This window comes from Muntiacus reevesi, chromosome 10, assembly GCF_963930625.1.
Source record: "Muntiacus reevesi chromosome 10, mMunRee1.1, whole genome shotgun sequence".
Lineage (NCBI taxonomy): Eukaryota > Metazoa > Chordata > Mammalia > Artiodactyla > Cervidae > Muntiacus > Muntiacus reevesi.
The window spans coordinates 40,396,078-40,411,212 of NC_089258.1; the positions used below are offsets into that span (position 1 = coordinate 40,396,078).

The following is a 15,135-nucleotide window of genomic DNA, read 5'->3' on the forward strand; positions in this document are numbered from 1 at the left end:
TAAAACACAATAAGTTGAAATTGGACACAGCTAAAGCAATACTTAGACCAACAGAACAAACACAAACAAGAAAGAATGAAATACTAAGATGCAATAGAGAACAACTTAGAGAATATTAACAAAATCCAAAGCTGGTTTATTGAAAAGTTTCTTGAGATAGATAGACCATTATCTCACTGACCAAAAGAGAGAGAGAGAGAAGTCACCCAAAAGCTAAAAAAGAAGCAAAATGGATAAATTATTGTAGACACAACAGATTTAAAAGATCATAAAAGGATTAGAAGAGGTGCTGTGCTGAGTCGCTCAGCCGTGTCTGACTCTTTGTGACCCCGTGGACTGTAGCCCGCCAGGCTCCTCTGTCCATGGGGATTCTCCAGACAAGAATACTGGAGTGGGTTGCCATGCCCTCCTCCAGGTTCTAATAGGTACACATTGTTAAATTTGAAAACACAGATGAAATGGATAGAACAGTACAAAAAGTAAAAATTGATCAGAACAACGATCTGATAAAGAACTGCCCACACTGATGATGCTAAAAGCTCTCTGCAAACCAGGAATAGGGGCAAACGACGTAACTGAGTACGTCCAGTGCACACATACGGCCTAGGGAGGTAAACCCCACTTCTTAAAGGGGGAGTATCAAAGAATTCATTGACATATTTTAAAACCATCACATATAACTGGATAGAAACAGGCAATTTACAGAAGAGGAAACCTCAAAGCCCAATGGAAGGTAGTTTATAAAGATGTTAATGTCACTGATCATCAGAAAAATAAATAAAGCAATAATGATGTCACTTTATACCTGTTGTGGTTGTCTTAGTCGTTTAGATAGTAAGTCGTGTCTGACTCTTTTGAGATCGCATGGACTGTAACCCACCAGGCTCCTCTGTCCATGGGATTTCCCAGGCAAGAATACTGGAGTGGATTACCATTTCCTTCTCCCGGGGATCTTCCTGATCGAGAGATTGAACGCATGTCTCCTGCTTGGCAGGTTGTTTACCACTGAGCCAGGAGGGAAGCCCTTTATACCTCTTAAGCAGGCAACAACAACAACAAAAAACATTAGAAAAGTTGGTAATGACAGATGTTGAGAAGACTGTGGGAACATGGAAGGCCTCACTCATTGCTGGTGGGAGAGGAGACGGGGGCGCCATTCCGGTGTAATCTGACAGTATTTAGTCATACGAGACATTCACACCTCCCCCTTGTCCCAGCCACCGCAGAGAAGCTGATTTGAGCCCTGGGAAGGGAGCCTGGCCAGAGATTCAGCATCCGGGGCAGAAACTTGGGCCAGACCCGTTCTCATGACCTGCAACAGCATTCCACCCCGGAGCATCCTGCCTTGGACAGTCCTGCTTCCCCAAGGGGCACCTTCACCTCCTACCTGGACCACACCATCCCGTGATCTCATCCAGGCGCTGGAGGGAAATGTCGTGGTGCACAAGTGCCCAGGAAGGCATAACAAATCACTTCTGTGATTTGGAAGCCACGATATGGATCGAAAAACCTCTGGTTTGGAGATCAACAGATTTGTGCTCGCTAGCATCCCCTTGGAGGACATGGCAACCCACTCCGGTATTCTTGCCTTGAGAATCCCGTGGACAGAGGAGCCTAGTGGGCTGCTGTCCATGGGGTCGCACAGAATCGGACACGACTGAATTGACTTAGCAGCAGCAGCAGCAGCAGCATCCCCTTGGTCTCAGGCAAACCGAGCTCTCTGAGACTCAGTTTTTCGGTATTAACGGGACAAAACATTACATGGCATCTATAGAGGTGTGGGACTCAATACTAATTCTGCTGACCGCATTTTTGACACGCTAGTGCGGAATGTCTGGGGACACAGGCTCCTTTTTCTTGCTCCCCTGTGGGACAGCTCTAAGCAGTTTTTCCTATGCTAAATCCAAACCTACCTTCCCTAATGTTAAAAAATTTAAATAATGTCAAAATAAAATTATAGAGAGCTTGAAGAGGAAAAATAGTTCTACACTCACAATAAATGCACTTAGAATTAAACAATACATTTGGAATAAAACCAGTAGTTTCTGCCCTATTCTTTTCCATCCCTGAGGCCTGCTCTACAGAGTCACAGAGCTGGTTGGTCCCTCTCCTCCACGTTTAACTCTATATTTAAAAATACTGTGTTGCTACTGCTATTTCTTTCTTAGGAGTTTATCTCCTGCATGAGGAATTAGCACAGTTGAATGAATTGTCCTTTGAGCATCCTCATCTGCTAAATTAGTCATCATTCCTTCATTCACTTCTGCTTTCAGTTTCAAAAGTATTCCCACCAGTCTCACATTTATGAATGCCTCCCCCTCAGCTCCCTTTGCCCTTCTGTGTTTCTATACTGTTTCTTGTTTTTTTTTTTTTAATTTTAATTCCTTTACTATCTGCTGGGTATATAGAAAGGGAGAAGATAAAAGCAAGATGAACTTGCCATCATTTTAAGCAGAACTCCCATGAGAGTTTCTTGGAACAAAACCTTACTGAAAAAAAATTAGCCATTTACATCATTTTTGGTCAGTAGTTGATTCTTGGTTATTACGTCTGAAACTGTGGTTAAATATCTTTTGCCTTTGCTGAATATGTACATGTGAATTATTCTCTAATCTTGTTAATGTTAAAACTAAAATTTTGAATTGACTTACAGATGAAAAGTTTATCTTCATCTTAAAAAAAAGAACAACGAAAATGGAACTGAACATTCCTTTAGTATTATCTGATCTAAACAATTTCTTCTCTTAAGGAACTGATTTTCAGATATGCATTTTTGGTAAGTGATTTATTATCACTTGCATTCCACTGGAATTTAAAATCTGTAGTTTTAAGAAATGAATAACCCTATTTGAGTCCTACTGCAGTTCTTTTTGGGCTTTTCAGGTGGCACAGTAGTCAAGAATCTGCCTGCCAGTGCAGGAGATGCAGGAGCCTGGGGTTTGATTCCTAGTTGGGGAAGATCCCCTGGAGGAGGAAATGACAACCCACTCCAGTACTATTGCCTGGAAAATTCCACGGACAGGGGAGCCTGGTGGCTACGGTCCATGGGGTTGCAAAGAGTCAGACGCGACTGAGTGTACATGCTTATTTCTTTTTAGAAGCTTCTAACTTTGGCATTTGCCAAAATCGGAGATCATTTAACTTCCTCCAGGCTAGACTTTTAAAATTCTTTTAAAATAAGGAATGGGGTGGAAATACCAGGACCCCAAGACATTTAGAGAGTTCAAGAGTTTTCTATTGCTTTTTTGTTTTTTTTTTTTTACACCTCACAGTGAGGCATGTGGGATCCTAGTTCCCCCACCAGAGACAGAACCCATGACCCTCACAGCAGAAGCAGAGGGTCTTAACCGCTGGACTGCCCGGTAAGCCGCAAGAGTTTTCTATTACTTTTTATTCTCTTCCTAAAAAAAGTGTTTTGCAAGAGTCAGATATTATCTCATTGGATTCACTTCCCTTGGGAGAGGTTTTTTTCCCCTCCATATCATGGCAGACCTTTGATCAATTTGGAGGAGAAAAGCAGTTTTGTCAAACAGCTTCAGAATTGGGGGGAAGGGTCCTGACCCTATTTATAACATCGGACGCAGAAACAGAATCTTGTTCAATCGAGATTCCTTTATTTCATTTCTGGCAGGTTAAATGGGCAAGTTGTTCTCTGCTGTTTAGTAGCAACTTTAAACAGTAGGCAGCCACAATTTGGGGGTTAAAATATCTCACAGAAACTTTGCAAACCCGACATGGTTTGTTTATTGCAATGATGTGGAACAGATCTGAGAAAGGTCCATGTGTATTTTTTATTTTTGGATTACATTTTCATTCCTTTTAATTGAAGTGTAGTTAATTTACAATGTTGTGTTAGCTCTTCAGGTCTACAGCAGAGTGGCTCACACACACACACACACACACACACACACACACACACACACACACACAATGTGTTTTTTCAGATTCTCCTCCCTTATAGGTTTTTACAAGATATTGAATCATGGTGTGCACCTTTTTAAATTTCTTTTTACCTTGCTCTTTCATTTCCCCACAAGTTTCTCTTCATAGCACTATTTGATAGCTGTGTATTATTCTAGTGTATGATAAGAAATATTTTGTACAAAATTAAAGGTATTTATTTATAAAACAATAGGGAAGAGCTTACGTAGTCTGCCTGCTGATGTCTTGACATGAAATGCCTTATAATAACTGAATGTAAAGTAGAAGGCAATTCCAGGTTTAGAACACATCCAGAGTGGCCATGACTTTAACTGCAAGAAAGTCCTTCCTGTGTCAGTCACTCAGATGTGTCCAACTCTGCAACCCCATGGACTATAACCCACCAGGCTCCTCTATCCACGGAATTCTCCAGGCAAGAATACTGGAGGGGGTAGCCATTCCCTTCTGCAGGGGATCCTCCCAACCCAGGGACTGAACCCCGGTCTCCTGCATTGCACGAGGATTCTTTACCGTCTGAGCCACCAGGAAGCCCTTAAGTCTACTTCAATTTTATTCAACAGCAGCAGAATTCTGTTCTACTCATCGCCAGATGCTATTCCCAAGAATCCCACTAGGTGGTAGGACAGGCCAGATAATAGATAACAGCCATGGTTCTCAATCTTTGTAGGCATGGGGACCACCTGCCCAACTCTGGCCTCAGAGTTTCTGATTCATTAGGTCTGCGGTGTGGCCCAATAGTTTGCATTTTTACCAAGTTCCCAGGTAATACAAATGTGCTGGAAGGATATCACACATGTTGGGAACACGGGATTATAGGAATCAATGTAGACCAATCCCAGGCCCACTCACCCACACGTCCATCCAGCCCCTCCTTCAGAGTTTATGCCAGTTCCAGGCCATATGGGCGCAGAGAAGAGTAAGACACCATTCCTGTTGGCCAGACACGGTCTTATGGCAGAGAAAAAGAGAATCTGAGGAAACAACACCTTGTTTTTTCAGCTTAGGCTGGCCCAATATTCTTCATAAGTGTTCTTTGTTTTTCTAATTCCCTCTCAGCGTTCAAGCAGGAATTCCCTGGCAGTCCAGTGGTTAGGACTTGGAGCTGTCACTGCAGTGGCCCATGTTCAATCCCTGGTTGGGGAACTAAGATCCCACAAGCTAAGCAGCACAGTCAGAAAAAAAGAGAGAGCTCAAGCTTTGTGCCCTTAAAGCTTGAATGATCAACCAGCTCAAGAGTCACCTCACATGGCTAAATCTGCTGAACTAGCAAAACTCAGGAATGTTTGCTCTCCTGCAAAACCGCACAGACAGAAAATTTCCTCTCTGAACTCACAGAGGCCTGAAATAAAAAAGCGCCGACAAAGTTGTCCCTGACTCTGCATTAATGAGTAAAACACCAGGACAACTACGTTCCTAGAATCTGCAGTCAGTTTCCTGCTGAATTAGCTCCTTATTTTAAATTTCAACATGTGAATTTTGGGAAACATTTTTTTGATTCATGATTGCCCACATTTTCCTATAAATACTATTAGTCACCTGTTATAGATCTTCAATGGGAAAAGTTTAAATTGAAAAGACAGCTCCAGGATGCCCCTGGTGGTCCAGAAGTTAAGACACACACTTGCAGTGCAGGGGGCCCAGGTTCAATCCCTAGTCGGGGAATTAAGTTCCCACATGCCATATGGCGTGTCCAGAAAAAAAAGACATTTCTATGTATCCTGTACTGACGACAGGTTGATGGATGGCCCTCTTCTGAAGTACTGGGACTAGACCTACATTGACAGGCAGTGCGGAGTTTGTGACCAAGCATGTAAAAAAAAAAGACCCACTCCAGTACTCTTGCCTGGAAAATTCCATGGATGGAGGAGCCTGGTAGGCTACAGTCCATGGGATCGCAAACAGTCAGACACGACTGAGCAACTTCACTGGTTCACTGAATGTTAATTACTGGGATATAAACAGTGATTGTTGAAAGGTTCACTTGACATCAATCCTTTTTATGGAAAGAAAATTTCAATGCATGCCTTGGGTTGAATTCTTACTTCTAAATTAGTGATGCCTCGATCAGTGAAATTTTATTTGTGACGGTAACTCATTTCAATGTTTCCCAAGTTTTTTAAAATGTAAAAAGAAATAGATGGGTAAAACAGGAAAACAGAATTCAGAAGAAATACAAATAAGCACACGTGAAAACATCTAGGGACCTTCCTGGCGGTCCAGTGGTTAAAACTTTGCCTCTCAATGCAGCAGGTGTGGGTTCGATCCCTGGTCGATGAGCTAAGACCCCACATGCCTCACGGTCAAAAACACAGAACATAAACAACAGAAGCAGTATTGTAAAAAATTCAATAAAGACTTAATATATATATATATCTCCACGTGTTAAAGAAATGACAAAATTAAAGCGACCCTGAGATACCTTCTCTGTACCTACTGAATTGGCCCAAGTTTAAACTCACTACTCCACACCGACGGTGCCGTGCTGAAACGGCCACTCGAGCCGGCGAGGTGACGACACCCTCTGACCCCTTTGGAAAGCATGTGACAGACGGGAAGCAAAAGGCAAAGACGTGCTACTTCCGGGAGACAGCAGAGGTTTCTGGGGAGCCAGAAGCACTCCCTCTTGACTTGGACAGTGGTTACACGGCTGCTCACTCTATAATGACTCGATAAATCTTGTGTTTTATGCTCTCTTCCATGTCTATAACAACAACAAACAAAAAAAGTGAAGAAAAAAAGTTTCCTTTGCTTTAATAAGTCATCTTTACCAACCAAGTCATCTATTAGGAACTTGTTCTAAGGAAATCATGCACAAAGAAATTCTCTGTAGAATTATCTAAAAAGCAAAACTGCAAACTACCTAATTATCCACCCAAACAGGAATGGTTTAGCAAATTATATGTAACAAAGGAATATTACAAAGTATTATGGTAACTGCAAAGACTCAGAGCGCAATTCTGACAGCACAATACGAAAGAATGACTTGTAATTACTCAAATCTACACATACACGCATAAGGATTAGAAGAGAATATTAAAGATCATTATGATAAATGAGTCTGAGTAATTTTCTCCAAAAGTTTCTGTTGTTGGACGAACTTTGCCACAGAGAAAAGAACATGTGGTTAAAATGCAAAGGAGAGGAATATCGCACTGGCAAGGACCCCCCTTGTGTAACCAAAGGATGATCATTAAACATCCTGCTCTGATGTACTCAGAATACTTTAGATGTTTATAGGATATGGCAGAACAACGCACCCTACGTTCACAGCAGTACTTTTCACAACAGCCAAGACATGGAAACAGCCCAAATGTCCACTGATGGATGAAAGGATAAAGGTGTGGTAGATATCTACAATGGAATACTATACAGCCATATAAAAGAATGCAGGAATTATTTTAGCCATTTGCAGCAACATGGATGGGCCTAGAGATTATCATACGAAGTGAAGAAGTCAGAGAGAGAAAGACAAGTACCTATGATATCACTTATATGTGGAATCTAAATACAACACCAAAGAACTTATGTATGAGACAGAAGCAGACTCAAAGACAACAGACTCGTGGCTGCCAGGGGAAGTGGGATGGGAGGACGCATTGGGGGTTTGGGATGAGTGGATGCAAACTGTTATACACAGAGGAGATACACAAGGTCTTACTGTGTATAGCACAGAAAACTATATTCAACATGCTGTGATAAACTGTAATGGAGGAGAATATGAAAAAACATACAACTGAATCACTTTTCTGTACAGCAGAAATTAATACATTGTAAATCAACTATACTTTAATAATAAATAAAAAAGAACATGGCAGAACAGGGAAGTCTAAAAGGGGAAGGCTGTGTGTAAATTGGTCTTTCTCTTTGCTTCAGTGCTCTGACATTTTCAAGTTACTTTTCCTTCATAACACATAGCCCCTAAGACAATCCATGAAATTTGCTAAAACACTAAGACTGTATCGAGCATCACGTAAGATCAGCAATCTTAAGTTGTTGCTGGAGAGCCAAAGCATTCACCTCAATTTTGGAAAATGTGCAGATCAAGGGTAAAAGCTAATGGTTTGCCAACTGCAAATGGTACTACGTGAGGAGTTGCCAAATGAATTGCACAACTAAGAACTCAGGAACAAACACTGAGTCAGGCCCAGTGGGGAGGTCAGCAGACTCTAACCGTAGTGGGGGGTCAGTGGGATCCCACAGGCTGGCCTGAGCACAGGTGGAAAGGATTCAGAGGGCTTTCCCAGGAGGACATGGGGAGACCCAAGGGGCAAAGACAGGAGAAGAAAGAGCAAGAATTGTTCGAAGAGATGAGCTGGGACTCAGACTACACTGATAGACCTAGACACCGCTGGCTGATAACGGGGAGCCCCTAAGGTTGTTGCACGGAGCTGCCCAGGAGGCTCAGTGGGAAAGAATTTGTCTGCCAACGTGTAAGACCCAGGTTCGATCCCTGGGCTGGGAAGACCCCCTGCGGAAGGAAATGGCAACCCACTCCAGTCTTCTTGCCTGGAGAATGCCACGGACAGAGGAGCCTGGTGGTGGTTGGGGGTGGTGTCCTGCAAAATGAGTCGGACGTGACTTAGCGATGGTACGACAATGAGGCTGTTGGACAGAGACATGTGCTCGAAGGAGAGGCTGGGGAGATGCCCTAGCAGCAGAGTCCACGGTGGCTCGGGAGGCGCACACGATGGTGAGGGGCCAGGCAGTGGTCCAGGCCTGGACTGAAGGCGGGAGAGAACAGCAGGAGAAACAAGGCCAGGGAGGAGAAGCCCGTGCCCGTGCACGCTGACGAGCAGGCCTCATTCTCACCACTTACTCATCCTCCGGGCCACCAGCCCCCCTTCCAAGCCTCAGCTTCTCACCTGTGAAGCAGGACCATTGGCCCCACAAGGCCCTGCTGGAGAGCAAAGGTACAGGTCACGTGTGATGACGAGCCCTGCGCAGTGACATCAGTAGGGAGGATGAACCAAGCTGGGGATGTGCCGATCCTCCAGCTGCCTCAAAGCAGTCAGAGACGAGGCCAAGCTCTGGACTCTGCATCAAGACATTTTCCTCCCCATTTCCACCTATTCACGAAGGTCACCAAAATGCTTCCTTGCATTTTGCTTTTGAATTTATTTCCACTCTTGGACCTCATTTAGAAATCATTACATTGTTAGACTTACATTCTAGAACATACAGAAACAGGAACAGATCAGTCGCTTTAGATCATTCGAGGAACAGTTCATTTCAAAAACACTTGCTTTTGAAAAGTTTCCTTGGAATTGGCTGGGGGAAAAAAAAACCCAAGAAAGTAGCCTTCATTGCAGAATATAATTTTTAAGGAAATGCAGCTTTATTTCTTTCAAGTACAAACAATAACTTGGGCTTGGCCAAACTAAATGTTGCCTGATCAAGGGAACCTGCTTTCATGTATGGAGATAAATGATCTCTAGTTAGGACAATCACTCACAGGTGGAAGAATGCTTCTGTGACACATGAAAATAACTTCTCATCTTATAGAGACATCTTATTTCACAGTCACTCTACTATTTGCTTAAGCAATCCCTTCTCCCCTGCCCACCCAACCCCAGAGAGTGCCAATATAAACTTCACCTCACTCCCCCGAGATCACAACATACATCAAATAAGTGAAACAGAAGTTCCACGGTGCCATAGGTGTTGGATTGGTGAGAACAGCCTGTTTTAACCTGAGCATTCTCATCAAGAGAACTAAGTCTAAATGAATGAAATGTGTCTGTTCACAATGTCAGTATATGGACACCAACAGCAGTGAGCTTTTACCCTCTGAATTAATAATTGGGCAGATTTAAATATGCAAAAACATTTTTATTTGAGTACATTCATGAAGAGTAGAAGTTAGCTGGGTTTCTTAAGCTGCAATCATTAAGTATGTTCACACTAGTCAAGACTGTAATACAAGTTTTAAGCAACTGGGCGAGACTGGATACACACGGAAACGACTTGATAGCAAAACACCTTTTTGCACTGAGCACGGTCACTCAGCCTCATCAGGCTGAAGGGAGTGGTACAAAGGTACCTGCAATCCATCTGATGGTTTATCCTGAAAGAAATTCCACTTCCTAGAGTAAACGCAGGGAGCCGCAGATCAGGACACAGAGGCGGCCGGCAGGCACTTCTGTCAGGAGTGCTAACCCGGCCTGTCTGTCAGACACTATCCAGGGACTGCAGAGTTCTCGAGAGGGTCTTGGTCACCTCAAACCTTGGCAAGCACCAGCATAGGCAGGTAGGAAGGCTGTGTCGGGGGCGGACCTGGGGCCCCTCCCCTACGCTGGCAACCCTGCGGCCCTGACGAAAAGCGGAGAGCGCCCCGGCGCAGGCTGCCTCCCAGGGCAGCTTCCCCACAGGCAACGGCGAGCGGTTCGGAGGCCAGGGCCCGGCAGAGGCCCAGACGAGGAGGCCTGGAGAGCCAGAAGCGAGGCGTGGGGAGACCCATCTCTAGGCACCCAGAAGTTGGGGCAACCACCACAGCTTCAGGGGTTGGCTGGGTTTGGCCAAAGCAACGCATCTAGCTGGGCTCCTCTCCTTAGCCGCTTCGGTTCAGCTGAAACGCCTCACCTGACAGAAACGATTCCTTCATGGCTAACATAATACTGTTTGCAAAAGTACCTCTTTTCTCCCTAAGATGTTTTACAAATGCAGAGCACTAAACATTCTCCCGAGAGCAAATACTAGCACGATCACGTGATCCTCACTCATGTTTTCCTGAGCATTTCCAATGGCCAGAACAGAGTAACTTTGAACTAGGAAAAAGAAAGTGCACACCTTAAAACCGAATAGCAACCCTCCCTTTCCTCCACTTAAAAGCTACTCAAACATGTGTACTTCCTGGGGACTTGTTCAAAGTCAAGCCCCTCCCCTGGAGGAAGTCTTTCTTCCTACTTCTCCGATAGGTCTAAGATGTCAGGTGAAACCCAGCTGTTGACATCACTTATTATATTCTTCAAATAATGGGGTTTGCTGGGGGGAACCAGCTTCCTTTGGAATGGGAACCAAGTCTCCTGAAACCTCACACCCCCTCAGCTCTCTCGGACCTCATTCTCTCCCCAGAGCCCCAAGTTCTTATGAGTCCCTCCAGAGACCTGAGCTGACAGCCACCCCACCTTCTACCACACCAGGGTTACCAGAGAAATCCAATGCTCGGGAAGAAAGATGGAGTCTATCTGTTCATGACCTAAGAATTTTTCAGAAATGAGAATACTCACAAAACAAGAGGCAAAGGCAAATCCCTAGCCTCTGAGCTACGGAAGCAGAAGTCAGTGTCCGGGAAAGAGCGCCCCCAACTCTGTGAAAGGAGCCTGAGTTACCCCTGTCCACTGCGCTCATCAACTCCCCACCTCGCTTTATTCTTTTCCAAAGGATGGGTCGGTTTTCCATTTTTATAGAAGCTGTTGTTGTTTAGTCACTAAGTCGTGTCCAACTCTTTGCCACGCCATGGACTGCTGCACGCCAGGCTCCTCCTCTGTCCTCCACTATCTCCCAGAGTTTGCTCAAATTCATGTCCACTGAGACAGTGATGCTATCAAACTATCTCTTCAGCCCCCTTCTCCTTTTGCCTTCAATCTTTCTCAACATCAGGGTCTTCTCTTAATGAGCTGCCTCTTTGCATCAGGTGGTCAAAGTATTGGAGCCTCAGCTTCAGCATCAGTCCTTCCAGTGAATATTCAGGGTTGATTTCCTTTAGGATTGATCGATCTCCTGGCTATCCAAGGGACTTCAAGAGTCTTCTCCATCACCACAATTCAAAAGCATCAGTTCTTTGGTGCTCAGCCTTATTTATGGTCCAACTTTCACATCTGTACATGACTACTGGAAAAACCATGGCTCTGACTCTATGGACCGCAACACTATACAAAGAGGGATGAAGGCAGGACTCCGAGCACTGCGGTCAAAATCAGCTGCACCACCTCGATGATAACTTTGGTATTCACCGCTGAAAACTGAAAGGAGACGTGCCATACAAGGTTTAGGTCTGTCATTTCAAAGTTTCCCCCACAGATGACTATATAATCGCGTGGTCTTTAAAGCAATTGTATGTATGTCGGAAGGTGAGGTGGGACTACGGATGATCATTAGATCTGTGATCTCAGTTTCATGTTCCAGGTGGATGAAAATGAGAAAAGTCATTTCCCCTCACTGTGGCCCAAAGCCTCCTTAGGTTCCTGAGAAATAGATTCCAGCTTTGAACCTAGTCCCATTTCTTAAAAGGACCAAGCAGCGCTCACCCACAGAAATCAATGTGAGATGGATTTGGGGTATGAAGATCTTGTTCTTTCACCTGATTTCCTCAGAGTCTTGGAATGGATATTACCTAAATCCATCCTTGGGAGCAACCGTCAGTTCTCATAAACCCTGACTTGGCGGCATTCGGAGGTCTGTTGTCAGGCTCTAGGGTGATAGGATTTGGGAGTGTGGTGGCCCCCTGTACTTTGAATCATTCTCAGCTCTGCCAGCAACCCTTTTCCTCCCTGAAAAATGGGTTAATATCAAAGTTAACAAGAAGACAGAATCCCTCATATTCCCAGGCAGGGCCTCCCACTCAGGCTCCAGCTCTTAAATTCATCTTCTATTACTTTCCTGGAGGTCCGTGACTGAAACGCCCCCCCTCACTTCTCTGTCACACAACTGGGAACTCTTGAATTCTTCCCAACACTTGTTCCCTAGACTTTCTCCCTAGTGTTTGTGACAATTACATTAAAACACCGCCAGTGTCGAATCACAGCCTCGTCTACTCTGCAGGAATGAGAAGGTGGGGAATGTGAACTGGCAGCCTGCAGACTCGCTTCATTTATTAGCCCACTGCATTTCACATTATCTCCAAGTCATTGTCCACATTTTTAAAATTAGGGAGTTACAAACACAATGCTGGAGGCCTAGCTCCACCTGACACATCAGAAGGCCTGCGCGACGCTGGGCTTCCTCCCGCCTGGCACTCAGGGCTCTGAAACCGCCCCGTCAGAGGAGCTTCCCCTGGTACAGCTCCATCCTGCCCAGAGGGCTGCACTCACCTATGCTCTCTGCATGGCTCCCCGGGCCCGTGAGTTTGCAAACCCCAATCTAGCGCAAGTCCTTCATTTTCAACAGAAAGTCAGCCTGCCTGAGGCTACCCATCAAGAGAGAGACAGCAGAGGAAGGAGCGTCAGGGTCAGGGATCTCTCTCTCTGAGCTGGCACACCCTGCCTATCCAGAGAACCCCAATTCCTCTCAGCACTTCTTCCACCAACTGCATACAGTTTTTAAAGCAGACTATGTTAACATTTTCCACATTCCCTTTTATCCATTCTTTTTTTTGCATGTTTGATTTCCTTACAACTTTGTATCAGTGGTTTCATTTATAGACGATCTCCAAGATCATCATGCCAAGAAACAACAAATTAGCAATCGGACAAAACTGAAGCATCAACTCTTGCACAGCTCAGCAGACACAGGACCAGAAAGAATCCCAGAAATCAAATGACAGCCTAACAACTAGCTATAGAGACAGAGAAAACGGGGCCAGAGAACTGCACTCCTGGGCTGTGGGGCTCCTAGGGAACAGAGCCAGGCTTCAGTCTGCCAGTTTGGCGCCTTCCACTGAACCGTGTCCCCTCTACGCGGTCATGGAGGTGGCAGCTGACCCAGCCAGCTTGTCCCACAGAAACAAAGACTACAGAACTTCGTGCATCTCGGACACGGCCGACCTTGGCTCTGACAAGAATGAGGGCTTAAAACGTGTCACAAACCGTCAATCTAGAGAACTGGATTTGCACTGAAGACACATTGTCTTTAGAACTGGTATTTAGTGGAGAGCATGAATGTCACAGAACTTGGTGGTCTTTATAACACGGGTCGTTATAAAAGCTAAGCCCCATGTGAGAAAAGTTGCTGTAACAACATCATAGCACCTTTGCTTCAATTTCAAAAGAGAAAAAGGCAATGGTAAAAAGCTTTAATAATAGACTGTGTTTTTATAGGCAACCAATTAGCAGATTAATGAGCCATTTAAATTTCTGTACTTAAAACCAATATTCAAGAAAGATGAACCCCAGATGCAGCCTCTCACACGGACCCACATAACTAAGGACAAATAAATGATGAACCCCAGACGCAGCCTCTCACACTGACCCACAAACTAAGAACACATGAAGCCGACGGTGCGCCCCGTCAGCGCGCTGCGGCGTGTGTCCACAAGACGAGCCCCCCGCCCCGAGCCCTGGCCCCGGCAAACAGATACATGATTGTGCGCTGCGCGATGATGCCATGAGGTGAGAACTTTGGTTCATGCAGGTGGCGGCCAGGGGCCGCACGCCGGAGCCGCAGCCCCGGCGCCCGAGGTCAGCCGTGCTGCTTCCACAGCACCAGGTGGATGCTGTGGTCGGGCATGCTGGTGGCGAAGACCAGGCCCGAGTCGTTGTGCCCGTCCAGTCCATTCAGCCAGGACGCTTCACCTGCCAGGAAGCTGGAGCCCCTCTTGGACTTCCTATACTCGGGGAGAGGCCAGCGGCTAATCAGGCTCTCTGTCCGCAAGTCCAGGATATACAGGTAGCGGTTGTCAAACAGCAGGGCAAAGATATCTCCAAAGCCAAGCAAGGCCAGGTTTGCTATCTCAGGAGTCTTGATGACCCTACAAGGATGAGAGTTAAGACACGTGAACCAGGCGTGAAGGCAACTGTGCATCTGTTTATGCACAGTTCATGTAATCTTTTCTGGAGACACTGAAAACCAATACAGGGAATTTTCTGGTGGTCCAACGGTGAGGGCTCCACGACGCCACAGCAGGTGGCGCAGGTTCGATACTCAGTCGGGGAAGTAAGATCCTCCATCCCGTGAGCAGTGCAGTCAAAGAAAAAAACCAATACAAAATTCAAGCAAATTTAAAACTAAATGAAACTTTCTTATAAAAAGGAAAATATGAGGACATAAAGCTCACCCTATTTTGGAAAAAAGGTGTGGGAAAAGAACCCTTCATAATAACATAACACATGCATATAAGGAAATGAGCATTTATAAAAGCATAAAATGCCCATCTAAGCTGGAAAGGATCTTTCAGATTATGTCATTTAATATTTTCATTTCTAAGATGTGAAAACTAAAGACCAGCCAGGGTAAATACTTTGGCTAAGAATTTACAACTAGCTAGTTACTAGTCAGAGAAGAGTCTGACACTCAATTCTTACCGCTGGGTAAAAACTG

General features: G+C 45.0%; 1 protein-coding gene across 3 annotated transcripts in view; it reads right to left on the bottom strand.

The window, feature by feature from the left end:
- Positions 1 to 9,255: 9,255 nt before the first annotated feature.
- The window catches only part of FBXW2 (F-box and WD repeat domain containing 2), a 33,376-nt gene continuing 27,496 nt past the window's right edge, over positions 9,256 to 15,135 (bottom strand). For all 3 annotated transcript variants that reach the window (XM_065947362.1, XM_065947361.1, XM_065947363.1), the window contains one exon: positions 9,256 to 14,566. In XM_065947362.1, coding sequence (XP_065803434.1) covers positions 14,278 to 14,566 — 289 coding nt within the window. In that variant the 3' untranslated portion in view covers positions 9,256 to 14,277. The remainder of the gene's footprint in view (positions 14,567 to 15,135) is intronic.